Source organism: Bos indicus x Bos taurus, chromosome 16 (genome assembly GCF_003369695.1).
Source record: "Bos indicus x Bos taurus breed Angus x Brahman F1 hybrid chromosome 16, Bos_hybrid_MaternalHap_v2.0, whole genome shotgun sequence".
Lineage (NCBI taxonomy): Eukaryota > Metazoa > Chordata > Mammalia > Artiodactyla > Bovidae > Bos > Bos indicus x Bos taurus.
Window position 1 is genome coordinate 40,641,981 of NC_040091.1, and position 22,425 is coordinate 40,664,405.

Genomic DNA, 22,425 nt, shown 5'->3' on the forward strand with positions numbered 1-22,425 from the left:
ACTCTTTGGTGCTTTTTGACAGCAAATATTCTTAGTTTTAATGAAATCCAACTTAACAATCTTTCCCTTTATGATGGGAACATTCTATGTTGGTAGTTAAGAAATTATCTACACTAAGGTCAGAGATATTTGCATATATTTACTTGTAGAATTTTGTTTTACTCTTCACATCAAATCTACAACCTACTTGAACATGACAATATATATATATATTGAAAGCAGAGATCAAGAAGCATTCTTTCCAGGGAGGTATCTTATCATCTTAATAATATTTATTGAAGGGTCACCCTTGCCCTTATCGTGGTACAGTGCAATTTTGTCATAAGTCAAGTGACTGTACTCATGTGTCTGTTTCTGGATTCTCATTTTGCCCTGTCTTCTGCCAATACCACACTGTCTTAATTACTGTAATTTTATAATAATTTTGAAGTCTAATAGTAATAGTACATCCCTTTATCTATTCATTTAAAAAATTTTTCTCAGTAATATTTCATTGCTTTCTGTGCAGAGGTCTTGTATACACTGTTGGATTTATTCCTAGGCATCAAGTGGTACAGTAAAAATGGCCACAAATTCTTTGCATCTTCTACCATTAATGAAGTCTATTTCCCCTTCACCTGAATCTGCATTGACCTTATAATTTACTTTAAACAATAAAATGCCACCTAAGTAACACTGAGCAATCTCTGAGCTTTGGCCTCAAGAAATCTTGGAGCATCTCCTTCATCCATTTTGATGTTTCCACGATGTGAGGAGGCCAAGTCTAGCTTCCTTGAAAACCAGAGACCACGTGGAAGGGGGTTCTGTTGACAGCCAACAACAAGCGCCTGACATGGTCGTAAGGTCACCTTACACTGTTTGGTCTCAGTTGACTGGCAGGTGACTGCAGTTACATCAATAACTACAGGTGAGCCCAGCAAACACAGCACCTAGCTAAGTCCGGTCCAAATTGCTGACTCACAGAGTTGAGAACAAATAAAATGGTTGTTTCAAACTACTCAGTTTTGGCCTGATTCATTCCACAGTTAATAGATGATATTGTATTTGATGTTTTCTTAAATGGTGTTGTAAAAGCATCCTTCAAATTTTCCTTTTCTTTTTAATTGCTGCTGACTAGAAATACAATTGACAATTTCTTCAGGGACCTTGTTAAATTTACTTATCCATTCTCATAACTTAGTTGTACATTGTTTTAGATTTTCTAGGTAATCATGTTCTCTACAAATAATAAAGTTTACATTTTCCTGTCCAGTGTTTGTACCTATTATTTATTTATCTTGCTGGCTAGAATTTCTAGCAAAACAGTGAACAGAAGTGGGGATAATAGCCATCCCTTTTTGCTTTCAACAGACCACCACTGAGTATATTTGGGGTAGATTTCTCATGGAGACACATTGTCAGATCAAGGCAGTTCCTGTCTACTTTTTGCTTGCTGACTTCTCATAAATGGATGCTGAATTTTGTCAAAAGATTTTGGTGCAACTATTGAGATATGCCCATTTTTTTAATTCTTTCATTTTGAATGAATGACATGATTTATTTGGAAATGTTAACTTGTGAGCACATGTGCTCAGTTGCTCAATCATGTACAATTCTTTGTGACCCCATGGACTGTAGCCCACCAGGCTCCTCTGTCCATAGGATTCTTCTGGCAAGAATACTGGAGTGGATTGCCATTTTCTCCTCTAAAGAATCTTCCTGACCCAGGGATCCAACTAGCATTTCTTGCATCCCCTGCATTGGCAGATGGATTAACTTATACTCCTGGAATAAATATGACTTGCTTATAATATATTCATACAATTAGTCCTTGAATTATGTGGGGGTTAAGACTGCCAATCCCCTACACAGTCAAAAAGCCTCATACAGCTTTATAGTCAGCTTTCCACATCCACAGTTTTACAACCACAGACTTGACCAACCATGATCGTGTAGTGCTGTATTGATTGGGAAAAATCAGTATATTATTGGCCTATGTAGATCAAACCCATGTAATTCAAGGGTCACCTGTATTTTTCTTCTTATACACTGCTATATTTAATTTGATGATATTTTGTCCAATGTGTCTTGAACACATTTATAATTATTAATATTTTAAATCATGTGTCTAATTATGTCAACATCTGATTTATCTGTTTCTAGTGTCTATTTTTCCTCTTGGTAGGCCTGGTAACTTGTGATTGAATGCTTTTTGTATAAAAACGTGTAGATTTTAAATGAGTCTTTAGCTTTGGCAGGCAATTAAAGGATGAGATGGTTAGGTGGCATCACTGACTCAATGGACATGAGCTTGAGCAAACTCCAGGAGATAGTGAAGAACAGGGAAGCCTGGTGTGCTGCAGTCCATGAGGTTGCAAAGAGCAGGGCATGACTTAGCAACTGAACAACAAGGCAGTTAAAGGGGGTTAATCCAACTGGTGTTTTCAAGGCTGGCTTTCAGTCTTTGTAAAGATGGTGAAGGACAGGGAAACCTGGCATGCTGCAGTCCATGGGGTCGCAAAGATACGACTGAGCAACTGAACAACAACAGTAAAGATAATCTTGGTCTGTTTCCATCTTTATAAGGTTTGGTATAGTCCTTCAGCAGTCTCAACTGAAAACCAATTCCATCCCTCCACTTTTAATCTCCCCAGCACCATAAAACTGCTAAAAGATCTATTTAGTTAGCCTCTTGACTGCTGTTTTTTGCTTAGCTTCTCCTAGACTACTTAGAAATTGGCATCTGCTTCAAGAAATAAACAGCTCAAGACTATTGGGGTCCTTGTTCTGCCTGTCCCTTCTGTGTAAGATATGAGCCCCTCCACACCTATGGTCAATTAATCTTCAACAAAGAAGGCAAGAATATACAATGGAAAAAAGACAGTCTCCTCAGCAAGTGGTGTTGGGAAAGCTGGACAGTCGCATGTAAATCAATGAAGTTAGAACACTCCCTCACACCATACACAAAAATAAACTCAAAGTGGCTTAGAGACTTAAATATAAGACATGTCACCATAAAACTCCTAGAAGAGAACATAGGCAAAACATTCTCTGACATAAATCGTAGCAATGTTTTCTTAGGTCAGTCTCCCAAGGCAATGGAAATAAAAGCAAAAATAAATAAATGGGACCTAATCAAACTTGCACAGCAAAATAAACCATCAATAAAATGAAAAGACAACCTATGGGCTGGGAGAAAATACTTGCAAACAATGAGACCAACAAGGGCTTAATTTCCAAAATATTCAAACAGCTCATACAACTCAATAACAAAAAAGCAAGCAACCCAATCAGAAAATGGGCAGAAGACCCAAACAGACATTTATCCAGAGAAGACATACAGATGGGCAACAAGCACATGAAAAGATGCTCAACATCACTAATTATTAGAGAAATGCAAATCCAAACTATAATGAGATACCACCTCACACCAGTCAGAATGGCAATCATTAAAAAGTCGATAAACAATAAATGCTAGAGAGGGTGTAGAGAAAAGGGAACCCTCCTGCACTGTTGGTGGGAATGCAAATTTGTGCAGCCACTATGGAGAAGAGTACATGGAGGTTCTTTAAAAAACTGAAAATAGAGTTTTAGTTTTTTGATCCATATGATCCAGCTATCCTACTCCTGGGCATATATCCAGAGAAAACTCATTGAAAAGGATACATGCACACCAATGTTCACAGCAGCACTGTTTACAATAGTCAAGACATGGAAGCAACCTAAATATCCATTGACAGATGAATTGATAAAGATATATATATATATACACACACACACACATACAATGGAATACTACTCAGCTATAAAAAAAATTCAATCTGATGCTGGGAAAGATTGAAGGCAGGAGGAGAAGGGGACAACAGAGGACAAGATGGCTGGATGGCATCACTGACTCAATGGGCATGAGTTTGAGCAAGCTCCAGAAGTTGGTGATGGTCAGCAAACCCTGGCGTGCTGCAGCACATGGGGTCGCAAAGAGTCAGACACAACTGAGTGAACAGCAACAATAAAAAATAGAAGAAGACGACGAATGAAATAATGCCATTTGCAGCAACATAGATGGACCTAGAGCTTATCATACTAAGTGAAGTAAATTAGAGAAAGACAAATATCATATGATATCACTTACACATAGAATCTAAAACATGATACAGATGAACTTATTTCCAAAACAGAAACAGACTCAAAGACATAGAAAACAAACTTGTGGTTCTCAAAGGGGAAAGTGGTTGGGGGAAGATAAATTAGGAGTTTGGGATTAGCAGATACAAACTACTACATATAAAACAAATAAACAAGTTTCTACTACATAGCACAAGGAATTATATTCAATATGCCATAATAACCTATAATGGAAAAGAAGATGAAAAAGAATACATATATGTATAACTGAATGACTTTGCTTTACATATGAAACTAACATAGCATTGTAAATCAACTATATGTCAATTAAAAAAAAAAAAAAAGATACAAGGCCCTCAATAACTAACTCTCTTAGTAGCAACGGAGTCTCGCTTTTGCTTGACCAGCCCCATGAGACTGTCTAAAGCTTTACTCCGATTCTCTGACTTTTGAGAGCTGCTTTCTGCTTGACTTCTCTACCTTTCTCAATTAGAATTGTCTCAAAAATAAAACCAGAGTTAATATTTAGCTCACCTGATTGAGTTTCTCTCCTCTCATAAGTTGTGGACCCTCGAGTACTGACTTGGTAACTTTCCAATACCTTCAACAGACTTTTGGGCTTTTTTCTGTCTAGCTTTTCTTGTAGTTCTCAGCTGATTTGGGTCTGCTATAAGCCTGTTAACAATTTCTGGATATAGTCTGTTTTCCAATTATATTTTTATTTAACATGATTGACATTTAAGGATTTTAGAGAGCAGGCCAAGTGCTCTCCTTTTTTAATATAAAAACACTTTTTCATTCATGCTAATAATGTCAATAAATCTCTGATCTGTTTGGAATTTATTCTTATGTAGACTGCGATAACAAATTTAACTTCATATTTTTCCATATCACTATCTGGATAGTCTAATAACATTTTAGAACACCTATATATTCCCCATTGAATTAAAACTGCTTTATATTAAAATCTCATATGCAATGTAGTGGACTTTATACTTCATTTTCTCTTATTTTTTAATCCTTCAGCATGTATCTTCAGAGTCTATCTTAAATTCTTTTGGAATAGGAGTATGCTTAAATGAAATGATATAATTGAAGAAAAACGAGATGCAATTTTTTAAAACCAGAGAGTGGGTTGAAATTCAGATTCAAAAAGAAAAAAGACTGACAAATTCAACAACATAAAGTAAAAAGCTTTTGTATGGTTAAAAAACAATATGCACACCAAAAGCAAAGGAAAAAGACAAGTGAAAAACCTGAGAAAGAATATTTGCAACTTACATCAAAAACAAAACTTCTACAAAGAGCTTCTAAAATTATTAGTGATAAAAGACCAATAAAATTATTTTTAAAATGGACAAGTGATATGACCAGAGAGTTTAGTCCACTAGGTAAAAAATGACCCTTTTCGATAAACATAGGGTTGGGAGAAGAGATGAAACAAACAGAAGAGTCAGAGGAGAACCAGAAAGGACATGGTCAAGAACAGGGCAGTCCATAGTATCAAACATGGCAGAGGGCCTTCCAGAGATAGGACAGGAAAGAGTACCACCGCACTTGGTGCCTTGGGAAGTCACTAGTAGCCTACTAAAAAATTTCAGGATAAAACATTTCGGAGATTAAGAGCATCCTCAAGTTTTAATTCAGCCTAACACTCTACAACAACAAAACAACCCCCAAAGAAACATTAAGTAGGTGGCCTAAACTCCTGTAGCCGATAATTAGTAGGTCGTAGATTTGAGCATGCTCATTTTCACAACTGTGACTATCTGGTAGAAAGCATGAAGACCAGAATAGGGGATTATTTTATTTCTCCTGAAAAACGTTCTGCTCCTCATTCACGCACACCTTGCGCATCCACACGGTGAGTGATGATGAAGTGAGCAGGCCCTATTTTCCCCATTTCTCTGACAAAGAAACTGAGGCCCAGCAGGCTTCACCATTTTTCTCAGAACCAAACAATAAATACGCTGGGAAAGCCAGGTACCAACATCAGTTCAGCACTCTGTTTTGGTAATACGACTCTGAGCCTCACTTTCTTCTCAGAGAACAGGAAATGAGATCAAAACAAAGGAGATGGCAAAACGCTTTATACCCCAACTTCCTCACTGCAGCCAAACACTGAAGAACCACAGATGATATTGATACATAGAAGACTTTAATACCTCTACTAAGCTGTCAAAACCTTCATGAGAGACACTATCCCCTTTCTGAGTGGCTAACACACTTTGTCTGAACCAAGGAAATATTCTGGCCTTTGAGTAAAATGTAATCTTTATCTGGTACTGCTGTGGGGCCTCCCACAGTGGAGAAAGCTGCTCTGTGGCACACTGGTATGAGTTACTCTGCCACCTTCAGGTCACTCTGGCGAGTCAAAGCACAGGAGACTGGAGGGCAAGAGCCCATCGGGGCTTTTTCTTGCAGTAACTAAATGACTAATCAAATACAGTAGTGTACAAAGTTGATGCTTATTTACTCAAGTAGCAGACAGTTTCCCGTTATAAAATGGACACTGGAGAAGGCAATCTGTGCTCATAAGTTCCTCATAAAAATAGGAAACTGTCCATTCCTACCTTCGCCAGACCCAAAAAAAAACAAAAAACCTGCTGAAGTCTTGCAGGAACTTTAGAGTTAAAGAAGAAATACCTGTCCATATGCCATAAGGTCTCAGATGACAAGCAAGTCCCTGGGCCACGTCCTTTCCTTTCTCAGTTTATCCTGCACTAAACCAAACTGTCTGGAATTCATTCTTTAAAGGTTTATTTATGGTACACAGAGACTGTTTATGTGAAGCAGGGTATTTGCCCATTTTCCTCTTGGGACCATGTTTAAAAACTACAGGGATATTTCCCTCTCTGGCACTTTCTGAAATACAATTAACAATACTGGATCTTTTTTCCTTTTAACAAATCTGGTTTTTATTTAGGGAGGGGAGGAAAAAAGTAAAGGGTCTGAAGTTTCCCAACAAATTATTTCAAGCCTTTGAGAAGACAGTTTTAGGCTTTTTAAATAGTGTCTTTGTTTGAAATTCCCCCTTACCCCCACCCTCTTGCTCTCTGACCATTAAAATGTGGGTTTTCTTCCAAACTAGATTGCTCAATTAAAGCCCTTCTTTTGTAATACCCCAATGCTTTAAATGGGAAAAGGACTGCTGTAGGCCACCTTGTGAAACCTTTTAAAGGTTCCTGGACTCTTTTGATCTTAAAAAAAAAAAAAGGCGAAAGAACACATAAACTACCTGGCATTTTCCATATCACTCTGCTGCTCTCTAACATGCAAACTCAGAAGAATAATGGAGAATGGGGGGTGGGGAATGCCCTGCTCTCCTTTCTGCATTTGTGAGATGGAGCTATTATCTCCCCCTTCTTCCATCGCAGAGCAAGGAATCCAATCGAGATAGCACCTGTGAGACTGCTCTGAGTCCTCTGAACAGACACTCTATCTGGCAATAATGTACCCTCACTGTAAACCTGGAGAGACTTCCCTCTGAGACTTCTGACAGCCTCATTTCTGGTCTGGAGTCAAGAGAATCAAGATAATTATTCCTTCAATACCAAAGACCTTTTAGTCAGACTCTCATGATTCCTGCTCTGGGACGGTACTCCATTCTTTTAGCCGTTATCTAGTCATCTCAAAGAGAGGATTGCACTTCCCAAGAGCTGCTCATCAAGGGATATTACTCTGTTAGAAAACTCTTTGAATAAATGACATTATTTTATGGGTCCCAGACTCCATGAGGAGAACTCAAGACACAGTGAAATGGTGACTTCCACAAGCTGAGGATTTAATATTGATGTCCCAATTCCCACCACCTGGTGTGAGACATTAACGTACCACATTCAGGGTGTCCCCTGCCCACACCTCATAACTTTGGCCTTCAGTATAGTGTCAAATGAAACATTAGACCTCGATGATTCCTAGTTTATTGCATCCAAAGCAAACTGGTGAGCGTCAATACCCTGGAACTTGGGGTCTGGAGTCACTTCAACTGGAGAAAATCACACGGCATTTGTCAGTCTTGGGGGAAGTTTTCTACTGGGAACAGTTAGGTGTCTGTGTTTCTTAGTAAGATGATTTAAAAAACAAGAAGTCCTTAACTCTCAGGAAATAGTTGACATTGGTTTGCTGGGCGAGTGCCAAGTGTTCTGGGGGAATATATACTTTATCAAACAAACCCATTCCGAAGGGTCACATAAGTCAAGTGGATACTTGTGAATATGAGCAAGATAGTGGTTTTCCCACGGTTTTTCCCCCACTCCCATGCTGATTATAAGTATCTTCAGTCTCCTGGGGAACATGAAGTTAAAGCAAATTAAGCCAACAGGACAGTCCATCGAGAAGGCGCTGTTCTCAGGGTGGTTGCAGGAGCTCCTGGTTCCCAACCAGCCCTCCCAACCCACTCACTCCACTTGCTGCCTTAATGAAACTATCACCCTGGTCCTGTCCTGATCCAAACAGGACCTGATGTGGACCAGGCTACTGTCCTATTACCTATTTCTATTTAAGTCTATTTTGGAAGTTGTGAGCAGGCAAATCGTGGGGCACATGAGGTCTGCACATGTGTTTTGTTAGGCCCACAATGTTGAAAAACAAAAACAAAAAAATTCAAATGGGTTGCCAACACTTAAAGACCAGGAGATTCCACATAAAAGTCCAGATTTCCGGCTTCACTTTAAGAATTCCGAAGATCTGGCAGCTCTGGGTTCACATTACCCCGTGACAACAGGCTGGAGCTGAGCTGCACTGCCCATTTCAGATGGAGTGTGCACACGCTGAGGGCTGTGTACACGCTGAGGGCTGCGTCCCCCACTGGGCTGCTTCACTTGCCTGCGACGTGGGCAGACCCAGAGGTGTGTATATTTATGACTTCAGTTTTACTACTTATTTGTTCATGTCTCTATCTCCTTCTGCTCAGAAAGAGAAACCACCTTGCAGCATCTTCAAGGAGGCAGCACAGGGCAGCAGGACTCTTAGACTGGTGGTTAGTGAGGAGGCAGACACCATCGTAACCATCTTTAAGAGCAACAGAGCAAAGAACCAGAAGTAACGGGTGCCAGCTGCAGGAAGGCAGATGGAGACTCCACCCAAGGAAAGGCTTTTCAACATTCACCCAGTTCTCCTCCTGCTCCTACCATTACCTATCTATTTCTACATCACCTATCTATATTATCTTCAATGACAAAGCCCTGTGAACTCCAAAATCCTTGTTTATCAAGCAGGGGATCATTAAGGACACATGGATCTCTAAAATTTCTGATTTCTTATACACTAAGGGGCGACTCAGTATAGGGGGAAAATGTATATGGACTTTTGAGTCAAATATTGTATCAGAATTTGAGGAACATCCCTTAATTTTTAATAGATTTTACTGTAGAAAATAAACACAGACTGCATCTGTCTTTATTTTACTATAGAAAATAAAGACAGACTGCATCTGTCAAGTGCACATCCAGATGCTCTGTAGGAGGGTCACATGCTGGTACGGTGAGGTGGGGGCCCCACATCTCAGTGGGTATGTGACCATGTCGTCCCTGAAGGTGGTAGACAATTCTGCTGTGGACCATTCAAGAAGGGATGAATACTTAGGAGGAGAGGAGGAGAGCAGGTGGGTCTTGGGCATGAAAAGAAGATACTGTCTGGGCTGCAGCTTTTGTCTCGAGTCTGGGGGCGGCCCAGGAAATGGGCTTTTGCCTCACTGAGATAAGCCAAGGGCTAAGCAGAGGGCAGATGCATTTTTATGTAATTCTGTGTTTATTCTTTTGTTACTCTTTAATCTTCAGTAAAGTTATACTTCAACATTAAAAAAAAAAGATACAGCTGACCCTTGAACAACATGGGTTTGAACTGCGTCGTCCACTTACACGTGGGTTTTTTTCAGTGCTATGCACTTGGCTGCAGAACCGCACATGCAGAAGGCCAATGATAACTTCTATGTGGATTCTCAAGTTCAAGGAGGATGGGTGCTCCTAACCCCCATGCTGCTCAAGGGTCAACTGTAAATACATGTACGAGTTGATAAACTGTCTTAAAAAGGGAAACCTGTAAAAGTATCTGCTACAGATGATAAGGCTGGACAGGAAAAGGCAGGTAGTAAGCACATCCATTCTTTTCCCAGGAAAAGTGGTTTTCAGAACTTCCCCGGTGAGCAGCTCACCTTGAGGTCCAGCGGAAGCTTGTTGGAGGTGAACACGCTCAGCTTGATCTGGGGAATACTGATTTTGAGATTCTCAAAGTAGTATCGGATTGGCGTCCCGCCTTGCTCAGCTGTCTTTTCATGGAGGTTTTCATCATATTTTTCCACCTCTGGCACAAAGGCAGAATTGTTTTTTTTTAAAAAATAAGTCTCCTTAAAAGTCTCATTATTCAAATACTTCAGGCACATTGAAAAGAAACTCATAGGAAGATGAAAACATTTCTCTCTCTAAATTTAGCTTTTCAGGGTTCAGTAATACATACAGCGTCCTGATATCACTTCTATATAAAAGCAGATCTGGTTCACGTTGTTTATCAAAAAAGTACAATAGCTTAAACTACTGATTTCCGACTCTGCACCACCTGGCAGATATAATCTCTGGAAAAAATAATCCAGGTGGGAAAGTCAAAGGTCATGGGGCACCACACTTTCTAGAAACCCTGTCCTTATCATTATTATTACTATAAATGACCCAGATTATTTGAATTTATTTCAGAAAATGATATCAAAATAAGTACTTGGATCGTAGTTTCATTCCTCATAATGAACATGACCAATTAAATGATGAATCTGAGCAAAACATAATGTCTTAAAAAGAAACAGGCTGCAGGCTATAAAGAACCGACATAGGCACAAGGGATGCTCTCTCTCCCAAAGAGTTGACATTATTTATTTATTTATTTTTTGTCACACTGTGAAGCCTGTGGGATCTTACTGCCCTGAACAGGGATCAAACCTGGGCCCTTGGTAGCAAGAGTGTAGAGATCTAACTACTGGATTGCCAGGGAATTCCCATCGGACATCACTTAACCAGCACATGGAAGCAGATTAGTCACTTGTTATCTCATGAAGTAAAAGGGACAAACATGAGTAACACACAGCAGTGTGCTCTTCAGCTCGATGCTGGTCCCCACATCTGTGTGGGCAGCTCATCTGCACTTGGATTTATGCACCTTAGAAATAAAACCAAAGGGACTATACATAGCTACACATCAAACAAATTTACACTGGAAGCTTTTATAGTTCTATTTATAGAAAGAGGGGAATAGGTTTAACAACAACAAAAAAAAGGTAGCACAACAAAGACAGGCTTATCTGTATTCAGGGAACAGGAATAGTTATAGAAAGTGGAGAAGATTCCTCAGTGAAAGGCAGACAAGGATTTTATAAAAGTCTAAATCCACTAGACAATGCATGGGGAGAAATTTATTTAGAGCAACTTACAAGAAGAGCATGTCCAATCAAATTTAAAGTAAAACTTCCCAGGAAGTTACCCGAAGAGAGCAGATACCTGGCAGCAGGCTCAAGTGGCTTTCTGAATACAAACACACACTGGCGTTTCCACCCAAAGTGGAGAACGCAGCATTAGACAGACAGGATTTCGCTCTTGACCCCAAGTACGCTTAAAGCTTAAATTCTAAGTCTGGGATAAAAAGAGCAAAAACATTTTTCTTGCACTGTGTGCATGTATGTTCCTATTTCACAGATCCCCAGGAATTTTCTTCCCCCTAGCCAACATGGGCAGATAAACATAAAAAGTCTCAATCTTATCACTTCTTTAGGCTTAATATTTAGTCTTCAAAAGATTAAGCATTACTGACTTCTTTCTAAGCTGTATAAACAGTCTTGAAAGGCCATGGTGAGGATCTAAAACAAAGAGACGACAGCTAAATAATTTTTGGAGCATCACTGGAAAATTTAGTTTTTTTAATAGCTTATCTTACTCCCCTCTCCAAAAATAGTAAAATAACTGGAAACCTCTGTAATTAAATTAAGGCATAAGGGTATAGATGTGAAAAATATAAAGTTAAGGGGTTGAGGCTGGCCAATTTTCTTCCTCAGCTAAAACAAAGGAACTGCTGAAGGGATTTCTGATTCTTGACCCTGAGTCTGTTTAATAAACAAAGGTTAGGAAACAAAGTGCTCTGCTAAATGAATAATATCATTTCTGCCATCCTAAAGCAGATGTGTCAAAAAAAATAAAAACAAACAAGAAACAAAGAGGAACAAAAGACTGCTTCCCAAAGGCTTGCCCTGAGTTTGCTTGGGTTCTGGAAGGCCCTCCGTATGCAGGTATACCTCACTGCCTGTCAATGGGCAACACTGAGAAAGAGAACGGGACCCCAAGCCTTAGCTTCCCCACTCAGACCACGAATTGGGGAGGGAGCTCGGCAGGCATCTAGAGGCTACCTATTTTCACAAGCAGACTAAAAAACGCCACCCTAGGGCCAATTCCCAGATACAAACCTGGAACATTGGACATTACCTGATTCGGCTTGATCGTAGCCAAAGAAACTCAGCAGCTTGAGGAGCAGTTTCTCCTCAATTTGTACTGTGAATCTCTGAGCCGTGACCATCAGGTGCTAGAGAGAAAGAAATTCTGATTTACAGTGTGAATGTCAGAGGAACTTTCGTCTGCAACCTAAGAAGGCCCCAATGGTACAGCATGGTCTCTTAATGTGATTTCATAATCATATTGCCAATTTTCTTCTGCTTCATCTCTCTCCATTGTTATAATGAACCCCAAATTCCAGAAGATGTTTAACAGGCGATCCACCATGGTGAATTCACGATCCACCATGTTTAACTGACAATTCACCTGTCAGTCAGGATAACGTTTATAGATGCACCATGCTACTGAGTTCACGTGGGTCTAGTTCAAGGAGTAGCCCTGGACTTGTGAATGTGAGGCCACATGCAGGCACGGCCCCCACTGGCCCTGGTAACAACGGACCAGAAATACGAGGAGCAAGCTCTCAGCCCCCGTTTTGCCGACAAGCCAGCACTGGAACACTAGCTTGTACACGAAGACTTCTCCAGGAAAGAAAGGGTATCGTTTTTGGAATGAGCCACTTTTAGTATGATCTGCTTTTAGTAAACACCGTGGCAGCTCAAGGTGTCTGTCCCAAGTCAGGCCCCTCCTACCCCTTGTCCAGTAGTCTGAGATTTTGTTTTTTTAATTTATTTTGTTGAAGTATAGCTGTTTTACAATGCTGTGTATTAATTTATGGGTTATAATATTAATAATATATCTAGACCATGCCTGGTCATGATCAATCTAGAAGATGCTATACTCTCCTGCAGAGATTTCATGGTGAAAAATATACACTCTGATGGATTCAGTCCTATCACCTGAGAATCATCAATAGCACAACCGAGAATATAAAGTTTAAAGAGAAACTTCCATCAGTCCAGCTACACAACTTGTTGAGGTGCTTGTGCCTTTACCCCCTGGACTATTTCCATTTGCAGCCTGCACTGCTGCTCTGAGCCTGGGCTATGAGAGGACAAAGCAAGTCCATCAGCCTACCTTGTAGATGTTGGTCAGCGTGCTCTTACTGGGGAACTTCACTGCGTTCACCTGCACGGCTGGGCCCGTCTCAATGACCTCATTCTCGTTGCTCAGAGGGGTCACGTAGAGCATGAAGGGCTGAGTCGTGCCAATGAGCTGGTTGTCCACCTGGGACATGAAAAAGCAGTGACAAAAACAGACAAGTTTCTCAGTTTTCATTTTTACCTTTGACTCAAAATATGTAGGTCACTCAGAAAGTACCTTTGGAAAAACATACCTCCACTAAATCCAGCAACAATAATGGTAATAGTAACAGTAACAGGAGCTATACTTTATTTGGTGAGTACTGTGTGTCAAGGGTGCTTTCCTGGTGGCTCAGTGGTAAAGAATCTGCTGGCCAATGCAAGAGAGGCAGGTTCGATCCCCAGGTCGGGAAGATCCCCTGGAGAAAATGGCAACCCATTCCACTATTCTTGCCTGGGAAATCCCTTGGACAGAGGAGCCTAGTGGGCTACAATCTATGGGGTCAAAAAAGAGTCAGACATGACTGAGCGAGTAAACAACATCATGTGCCAAGCACTGAGCTAGTCCCCGCACAAAGATCATCTCAGCAAGTCCCACGACTGCCAGGCTGTCCGAGTTATTAAAGCTGCATTCTCACCACAACCTCCTGGGGACCATCTCTGTCCTCACCTCACAGATGAAGACACCGAGAAGAGACACCCCTGTTGGAGGCTGTACACCTAGTCAGTGACAAAACAAGAACTGGACTCCAATTCTCTCTGTCCCCAAAGCGTACACTCTCAGCCAACAGGTTACTGATGCTTCTCTCGTTCCAAATTCCCTGAATAAGAACTTAAACCAGTCAATCCTAAAAGAAATCAACCCTGAATATTCACTGGAAGGACTGATGCTGAAGCTGAAACGCCAATACGTTGGCCACCTGATGTGAAGAGCTGACTCACTGGAAAAGACCCTGATGCTAGGAAAGACCGAGGGCAAGAGGAGAAGGGGGAGATAGAGAATGAGATAGTTAGACAGCATCACCAACTCAATGGACATGAGTTTGAGCAACTTTAAAAACGTTGCTGACTATCTTCTCACTTGTATTGTTCACAATGAGAAACTGGCTGTCATTCTCACCTTTGTTCCTTGGAAGGAACATGCTTTTTTAATCTGGATGTTTTATCACTGGTTTTGAGTAACTGATTATAATGTACCTTGGGATAGCTTCCATTATGTGTGTGTGTGGCAAGGGGGGTGGTATGAATGTGGCTTTGTGTTTGAGCTGCTTCTGTGAGTTTATAGTTTTCACCAAGTTTGAAAATTTTATGGTCAAAATTTCTTCAATTATTTTTTTCTGTCCTCTCCTCTCTCTCTCTTCTGGGGATTCCAATTATCTATATAGTATTGATATTAGGTTGACTGAAATTTTATCATAGGTCACTGATGCTGGTCTCTCTGTGGGTTTCTAGGTTTTTTTCCCTTGGATTATTTTTCTCTGGGTATTTCTATTTTGACAGTTTCTCTTGTTATAAGTTCACTTATCGTTTTTTTTCTTCACTGTGTCATCTGCTTCTGATCAAATCCAGTGTTTTTTCCATTTCATTTTAATTTCTAGAAGTTTGAGATTTTGACTATCTTCCAGGTCTCCACTTAACTTTTTGAACATGTGGAATAGAATACAGTTATAGAAAGTTTTAATGTCCTTCTTTGAATATCCTAATGTCTGTGTTAACTCTGGGTTGGTTTGGAATGATCACTGTTCTCGTTATGTATTGTGTTTCCTTGCCCCTTGGCACACCTGATGATTTCTGACAGGATGTCAGACACTGTGGTTTTCATTCTGCTGGGTGTTGGATGTTTCTGTATTCCACTGAATCTGGAGCTTTGTTCAGGATACGGTTAATTTACTTGGAAACAGCTTGATCCTTTCAGAGCCTCCTTTTATACGACTGATTTGTTAGGAGGTCTGGAGCAGTGTTCAGCTTAGGCCTCAACATGCACCACGGAGGCCCAAGACCTTCTGGAAGGCTCTTCCCAGGGCCCCGTAATTATTAGTTTTCCCACTGCAGCTGGGCTTGAGCTGCAAGCACTGTCCCTGTGAGCTTTTCAGAAGGTAGTCTCCTCATGTACACTTCTGATCTGTTGTGTCCTCTGCTGATCTCTGGAGATCTCCTGTGCAGTATGCCCCTCCCAGGTCTGCTGTCCTATGAACTCTGGCTGCCTTGGTCCTAGGACTCTCAATTCTGTTCAGCTCATCCACTCTAGGGCTCTGTCTCAGTCTTTCCACCTGGTGCCGGGCATGAAAACTTTTTCAAGGCAGCAAGCTGGAGTGATGGAGAAGAAAATGGTAACCTACCCCAATATTCTTACCTGGGAAATCCTAAGGACAGAGGAGCCAGGGGGGCTACAGTCCACAGGGTTGCAAAGAGTCAGACATGACTTAGCAACCAAACAACAACAACAAAGTTGGAATGACTGCAGGCCTCACATCTTCTGTTTCCCACCTTTCCGAGACCACTGTCCTTTGTTGCCTGGTGTCTAGTGTCTTGCATCTGTTGTCTCTTTATTTTATCTGGATTTGGGGGGTGTTTCAGGTAGGACAGTAAATCAGATCCCTGTACTCCATCTTGGTCAGAAGCACAAATTCACTTCCCTAGCTTTTTTCTTTTCTCCCTGTGGTGAACTTCAGTTCCTCTAAATGATGGTTAGATTGATTTTCATTGTTTTCTCTGTTTGCAAGATGGAGAACCAGCAGTCACCTTCCTCTGTGCCACCCTAAGTTCTCCAAGTTACTGATAGACTAGCTACTATAATTCAGAATTCTGCTGTCTGGAAAAATCAGTAAAGACAAATGTAGGTAAAAATGTTTTTTTTCATAGGACAATTTTTTGAAAGACACAAGAAATGTGCACCAGAGCACTAAAGTTCCTAGAACATTAAACACTGATCTGGTCAGCTGTTCAGCAGGAAGAAAAAAAAAAACCAACAAGTTCTGAGCCTCCCCCACTCACCTGTACATCCTGTATGCTAAGTTCAAGCATGTGACTGGTGGCCAGCTGTGTGTAGTGCACATTGATTCCCGTAAGACTTGCAAAGACCAGTTCTTCTGGGACTTTATTAATTAAAGACAACCCAATTCCACCTTCTAACTTCACAAGCACCTGAAAGAAAACCAAAATATGATACACTGGCGATTTAAATCAGAGCTTAAGGTAGCCAGGAGAGTACAAGGAAACACATGGCTTTAAGTCCCTCTATTCTGCCTCTGAGCCAATGAACACCACTTAAAGAAGAGTTTAATTCTCACCTGCTGCTGCTGCTAAGTCTCTTCAGTCGTGTCCAACTCTGTGCGTCCCCACAGACGGCAGCCCACCAGGGTCCCCCATCCCTGGCATTCTCCAGGCAAGAACACTGGAGTGGGTTGCTATTTCCTTCTCCAATTCTCACCTAGATGGCTCAAATTTCATCATCTCACTAGAAGCCTTCCTCTCCAGGCATACTCCTCACCCCAACCAGAACTCAGCAGTCATATGATAAGACCTCTGCTGGAGGACTGATGACATTTTGCATTTTATTACAGGAAAATAATTGTTTGAGAATCTTTCTCCCTATTTGGGAGGCAAGCTCTCCTTAAATCATTCACTGAACATCCATAACATCCAATCTAGTGCTGTACATAAAGGCATTTATGTTTTTTCAGAAGATTACTGAATAAATGAGGAATAAGTGTGCTTTATCACACTCATCTCATGTTCCTTTCTAAACTTGTCACTTTCTTTCCAATGCCCAAACAGGGACAGAGGAAGGAAGATGTCAGAGTCAGCTGGAGCCAAAAAAAGATAAGATCTAGTTTGCTTATTCTCAATCTTCAGTCCTGTTCAAATTCTTTATTTATTCATCTTACTCTAGCAATGTTTGTTACATTCTGATTTGACCTGAGCTGTTATTTAATGAACATATTCACACATTGATGTTGCGATAACATTAAGTACTGTGAAGTAACAAGGATACTTAGAAGTCATAGAGGGCAGAAAGAAAAAAACAAAAAAAGAAGGTCTCAACTGAGAAAATCAAAGAGCAAAATTCCAAACAAATTTATAATGAAGATGTGACCTTGCAAGAGTTCAAACGTACTTCCAATTCCTGCTCTGTGTCTGGATTCTTTAATTTCTGCAGCTCTCGTTCAGTAACAGGAAGTTCATCCACTTCATATGATGAACGGTCACTTTTCCGTTGGGAGAAATCTGTTATCTGAGGTCAAATAAAACACTGTACTTATTAAGAGGGCTCATACTTCCATTGCGAAAACACACTCCACACCAATTGTATGAGTCAAAAGTCACTATGCACTCAATAATCCTATGGAAGTTAATGGTTTCCAAAGCACTGCTAAAGTAAGATTTATATAATAATGAAGCAAACTTGGTTTTGAGTCTGTATGACTAACACCAAGCTGTGGATCTTGAGAGTTTCATATAGTGTGGGATAGGCATCTGTAGGTGATCCAGAATTATAGCTCAAGTCAAAATATGCAAAGCTCAGGCTCACAGCATTCGTTTTTTTGCCTTAAGAGAAGGGTGCTTTTTAAAGAAGTGTTATGGATTAGGGTGTGCTGTCTCAGAGAGTTCACTGTTACGTATCATCAACATCTTTTCTTTTTCCTTATCTTGAATTCATCAAGCCCTGGTAAATCTCTGTTTCCAGCACAGACCTCTCCCTGAGCTACAGACCCAAACCTGTACTGACTTCTGGATATTTTCATGTAGATATCATATGCTTAATAAGTTCAAAACTTAACTCCTCATTTTCCCTCAGAAGTCTACTCTACATACATCTTTGTGATGTAGATTATCATCCTCTTATATTATTGCAGCCATGAAATTAAAAGATGTTTACTCCTTGGAAGGAAAGTTTTGACCAACCTAGATAGCATATTCAAAAGCAGAGACATCACTTTGCCAACAAAGGTCCGTCTAGTCAAGGCTATGGTTTTTCCAGTGGTCATGTATGGATGTGAGAGTTGGACTGTGAAGAAAGCTGAGCACCGAAGAATTGATGCTTTTGAACTGTGGTGTTGGAGAAGATTCTTGAGAGCCCCTTGGACTGCAAGGAGATCCAACCTGTCCATTCTAAAGGAGATCAGTCCTAGGTGTTCTTTGGAAGGAATGATGCTAAAGCTGAAATTCCAGTACTTTGGCCACCTCATGCAAAGAGTTGACTCATTGGAAAAGACTCTGATGCTGGGAGGGATTGGGGGCAGGAGGAGAAGGGGACGACAGAGGATGAGATGGCTGGATGGCATCACCGACTCGATGGACATGAGACTGAGTGAACTCCGGGAGTTGGTGATGGACAGGGAGGCCTGGCATGCTGCGATTCATGGGGTCGCAAAGAGTCGGACACGACTGAGCAACTGAACTGAACTAAATGCCCAAATCGAAATTGTGAAGGCCACTCTTGACTCCTTCCTCTGTCTCATCCCCACAGTCAATCTGACCAACTCTACTCCTTAATAAGCTTTCATTTCTAATCATTTCTCTTCAGTCTCCTCATGTCCATCTCTTGCTGTGTATTCTGGTTTGAATCACCACAATCTCTCATCCAGGTCTTTCCTAACTGGCTTTTTCTCGGTTTCCAATTTCATTCCACTCCAACTCTCCACACTGCAGCCAGAGTGAGCAAGTCAAAATAAATTTCTGATCATGTCACCGTCTTGACTCTTTGTTGCCACAGAAAAAACACAAAATCTTTAGCATGTCTCAGGCTTTTTTAATGTTCTGGCCCCTTCTATGGTCTCCTGCCTCTTTCTTAGCACATTCTATGTGCCAGTCAGATCACTCTTTTCTATCTCCAGGCCTTCACTTATTAACCTCCCAAATATTTATAATGTACTTACTTTGTTTATTGCTTATGGTTTATCTCCTCCACTACAATGTAAGCTCCAACACAGCAGGGAACTTTGTTTGTTCACTAGTCTAGGTTCAGTACGTAAAACTGTGCCTGGCTCTAACAGGTGCTCAGTAAATAACTGGTGAGTTAACACTCTCATTCTTAGGGCACAGTGCCCCTACCTTTCCTTCTTTTTTTTGGCCACATCACAGGGCATGTGGGATCTTAGTTCCCCTGAAAGGGATCAGACCCTCACCCTTGCATTGGAAGTGCCCAGTCTTAACCACTGGACAGCTAGGGAGTCCCCTGTCTTTTCTTCTTGATTTGGCTAACTCCTTCCAGTTAACCTTTAGATCTCACCTGAAGTATCACTTAGCTTAGAAAGCCCCTCTCCAAATCTGGGTGTACAAATCCTTTCTAGATACTACTCATAACACCTTCCACTCCTACTTTCAAAACATAACATTTTAAATTGTCTGATTACAGACCTCATAGATCTTCTTGTTGTTACTGTTATTAATATATCAATTATTTAAATATATAATAAACATATATAATGATGGATAATAATATGCACTATTCTTGATAGTATCTTAATTCTCATACTTTGTTTTTACTCATCCTTTTTTTAAATGACATAAATAGTTGATTTACAATGTCGTGTTAGTTTCATGCATATAGCATATAATTCAGTTATACATATATATTTATCTTTTTTTTTTTCAGATTATTTTTCCTTGTGCTGTGTGCTGTGCTTAGTCGCTCAGTCATGTCTGACTCTTTACAACCCAATGGACTCCTCAGTCCATGGGGATTCTCCAGGCAAGAATACTGGACCAGGTTGCCATGACCTCCTCCAGGGGATCTTCCCAACCCAGGGATCAAACGAAGGTCTCCCGCATTTCCTTATAAGTTACAATAAATTAATTCTTATACTTTTTAAAATACCGTCTTGTATCTTACTTACACTTTAATTCTTATAACAACTTTGTGAGGCAGGTCTTATCCCCTGCCTTTATAAATAAGGACACGATATCCTCAGGTTCAGCATAGATATTTCAATAAGTATTTGTTGAATGACTCACGGGGAGAACACTGAGTTTCATGTCATTTCTTACAATAAAGTATCACCTGGAGCGCTCTAGTTGGTCCATCTGGAACAACTCTGATGGACAGCATTCCAGAACCAGGCCTCATTTTTTGGTTAATAAATTGTTGTTCAGGTGGAACTGGCCCCAGAAGCTGCATGGAAGTGTCCGGACCAAGAACAACTTCAGCTCCATCAAACAAGCCAGAGAGCCCTCCTTTGGCCTAAAGGACAGAGGAAAGATGTATGAGCAAAGGCAAAGGCACTAACTTTGACAATTTAACATGTCATTTGAAACAAGTCACCAAATTTAAACTCACTTCTGAAGGGTGAAGGTCAACATACAGCAAAACTTGTACTGTTTTTTCAGCCTTAGAGTTGATTAAAAAAAAACAGTAGGCTTACTAGGGCAAGATGGAAACTTATACTGCATGAATTTAGGGAATTCTGGGTAAGATAATTCTACAAATACAGCAGTGTATTAGTTTAGTGAAACTTAGATGAGCATAAAAAATAAAAAAACCAAAAGTCCTGTTTCTTTGAGTGTTCTCTCTAGGGCTGGCTTAAAAATCTGAAACATTCTGAAAATTTAAAAATTATCATCATCACTCAGCTTTCCAATAAAAAGCAAATTCTGAATTGAAAATCTCCTCCAACATGCATATGGCTGGACCATCAAATACCAAAGATGGTGCCTCTTCTAAAATGAAACAGGGAATTGTGAATGTCATTGCCAGTTACTTGGGCCTTTGGAGAAAAGCACCTTCTTGCTACATGCCACAAGTAAAAAAGGAAAGTCTATAGGATGCCTTTGGGAGAGTACACACAGGGCTAGAGAAAATGATAGCAAAAGTGTCTAGATTCCCCCTTGTTAGTTTTTAAACGGTGAGTAATGAGAAGGAAAATTTAAGCTGGGTTTATTGGACAGATTTCAACATGGAGAATCTTTTACGACTGTTTCAGGTTTAGAAGAACGTGCATACAACCTTATAAGGGCAGTGTCAGAAAATGTTTTAATGCCTTCAGTTACTTTATTCAGAATAAGATTGAAACAAGCTTATTTCCCTAACCAAAACACATTCTGCTTTGTTGAATACGTGGTTATAGGGTCACTCACAACCAGAGAAATGATGAAACAGATTCAAGAAACAACAAACACCAGAAAGGGATTTGCAGGGCGGGAGGATGCTCTCAAAGAACTGGAATTACAAGGGCTTTAGAAACAAACCAGAAGTAAAGTCGGGGTCAGACACAGAATCCAACAATTATAATAAGCCTTCTTTTGCCTCTAGAAGTCTGAATTGTATTGCTAATTGAAAATCACAAATCCATTCCAGATGTGTGTTTCATATAAGCAGCTTGTCTTTGATGAAAAAAGCTCAGGGCAATAGAGATAAAGAAAATAAATCTCACCAAACAGCAGTCAGAGGCTCCTTACAGTTTCGCTTACTGCCCTGGAGAACAAGCTCCCATTATGGAAGGACAGCCAGGTTTCCCCCAGGTCAAACATGCTAAGACCTAGCCTGGGCCTGATGTTCTAGCGTTTGCCTTTTGGGTAAAACTGAGGCAGAACTGCATACACAGTCACACGTATTGTTCTGCTTTATGCCCAAATCTGTCATATATCTTCCCAGTTACCCATCTCAGAGCCATGGTACCATTCTTGGCCTGAAGCCAGAAGGAGAGAAAATCCAAATTCCTGGTAATTTTCCAAACACACATTTGCTTATAAAGTACCCAGGAGTTTTACATGCAGTGAACTGGCTGAGTTGAAGATAGGGGAGATTTGACCAGTAATCTTAATTCTGACATTTGCTACAATTAAATGTTTATTTGGTCACTACTAAGAATGCA

General features: G+C 40.4%; 1 protein-coding gene across 7 annotated transcripts in view; it reads right to left on the bottom strand.

Annotated features, from left to right (window-relative positions):
- VPS13D (vacuolar protein sorting 13 homolog D) overlaps window positions 1-22,425 on the bottom strand; it is a 273,484-nt gene that overhangs the window by 102,881 nt on the left and 148,178 nt on the right. For 6 of the 7 annotated variants that reach the window (XM_027564854.1, XM_027564853.1, XM_027564852.1 and 3 more), the window contains 6 exons: window positions 20,616-20,795; window positions 17,730-17,846; window positions 16,607-16,756; window positions 13,608-13,757; window positions 12,564-12,660; window positions 10,259-10,407 (listed from right to left, as the gene is read on the bottom strand). In XM_027564854.1, coding sequence (XP_027420655.1) covers window positions 10,259-10,407; window positions 12,564-12,660; window positions 13,608-13,757; window positions 16,607-16,756; window positions 17,730-17,846; window positions 20,616-20,795 — 843 coding nt within the window. Of the gene's footprint in view, window positions 1-10,258; window positions 10,408-12,563; window positions 12,661-13,607; window positions 13,758-16,606; window positions 16,757-17,729; window positions 17,847-20,602; window positions 20,796-22,425 lie in introns of those variants that run through there. The other variant, XM_027564857.1, reaches the window with a different exon arrangement.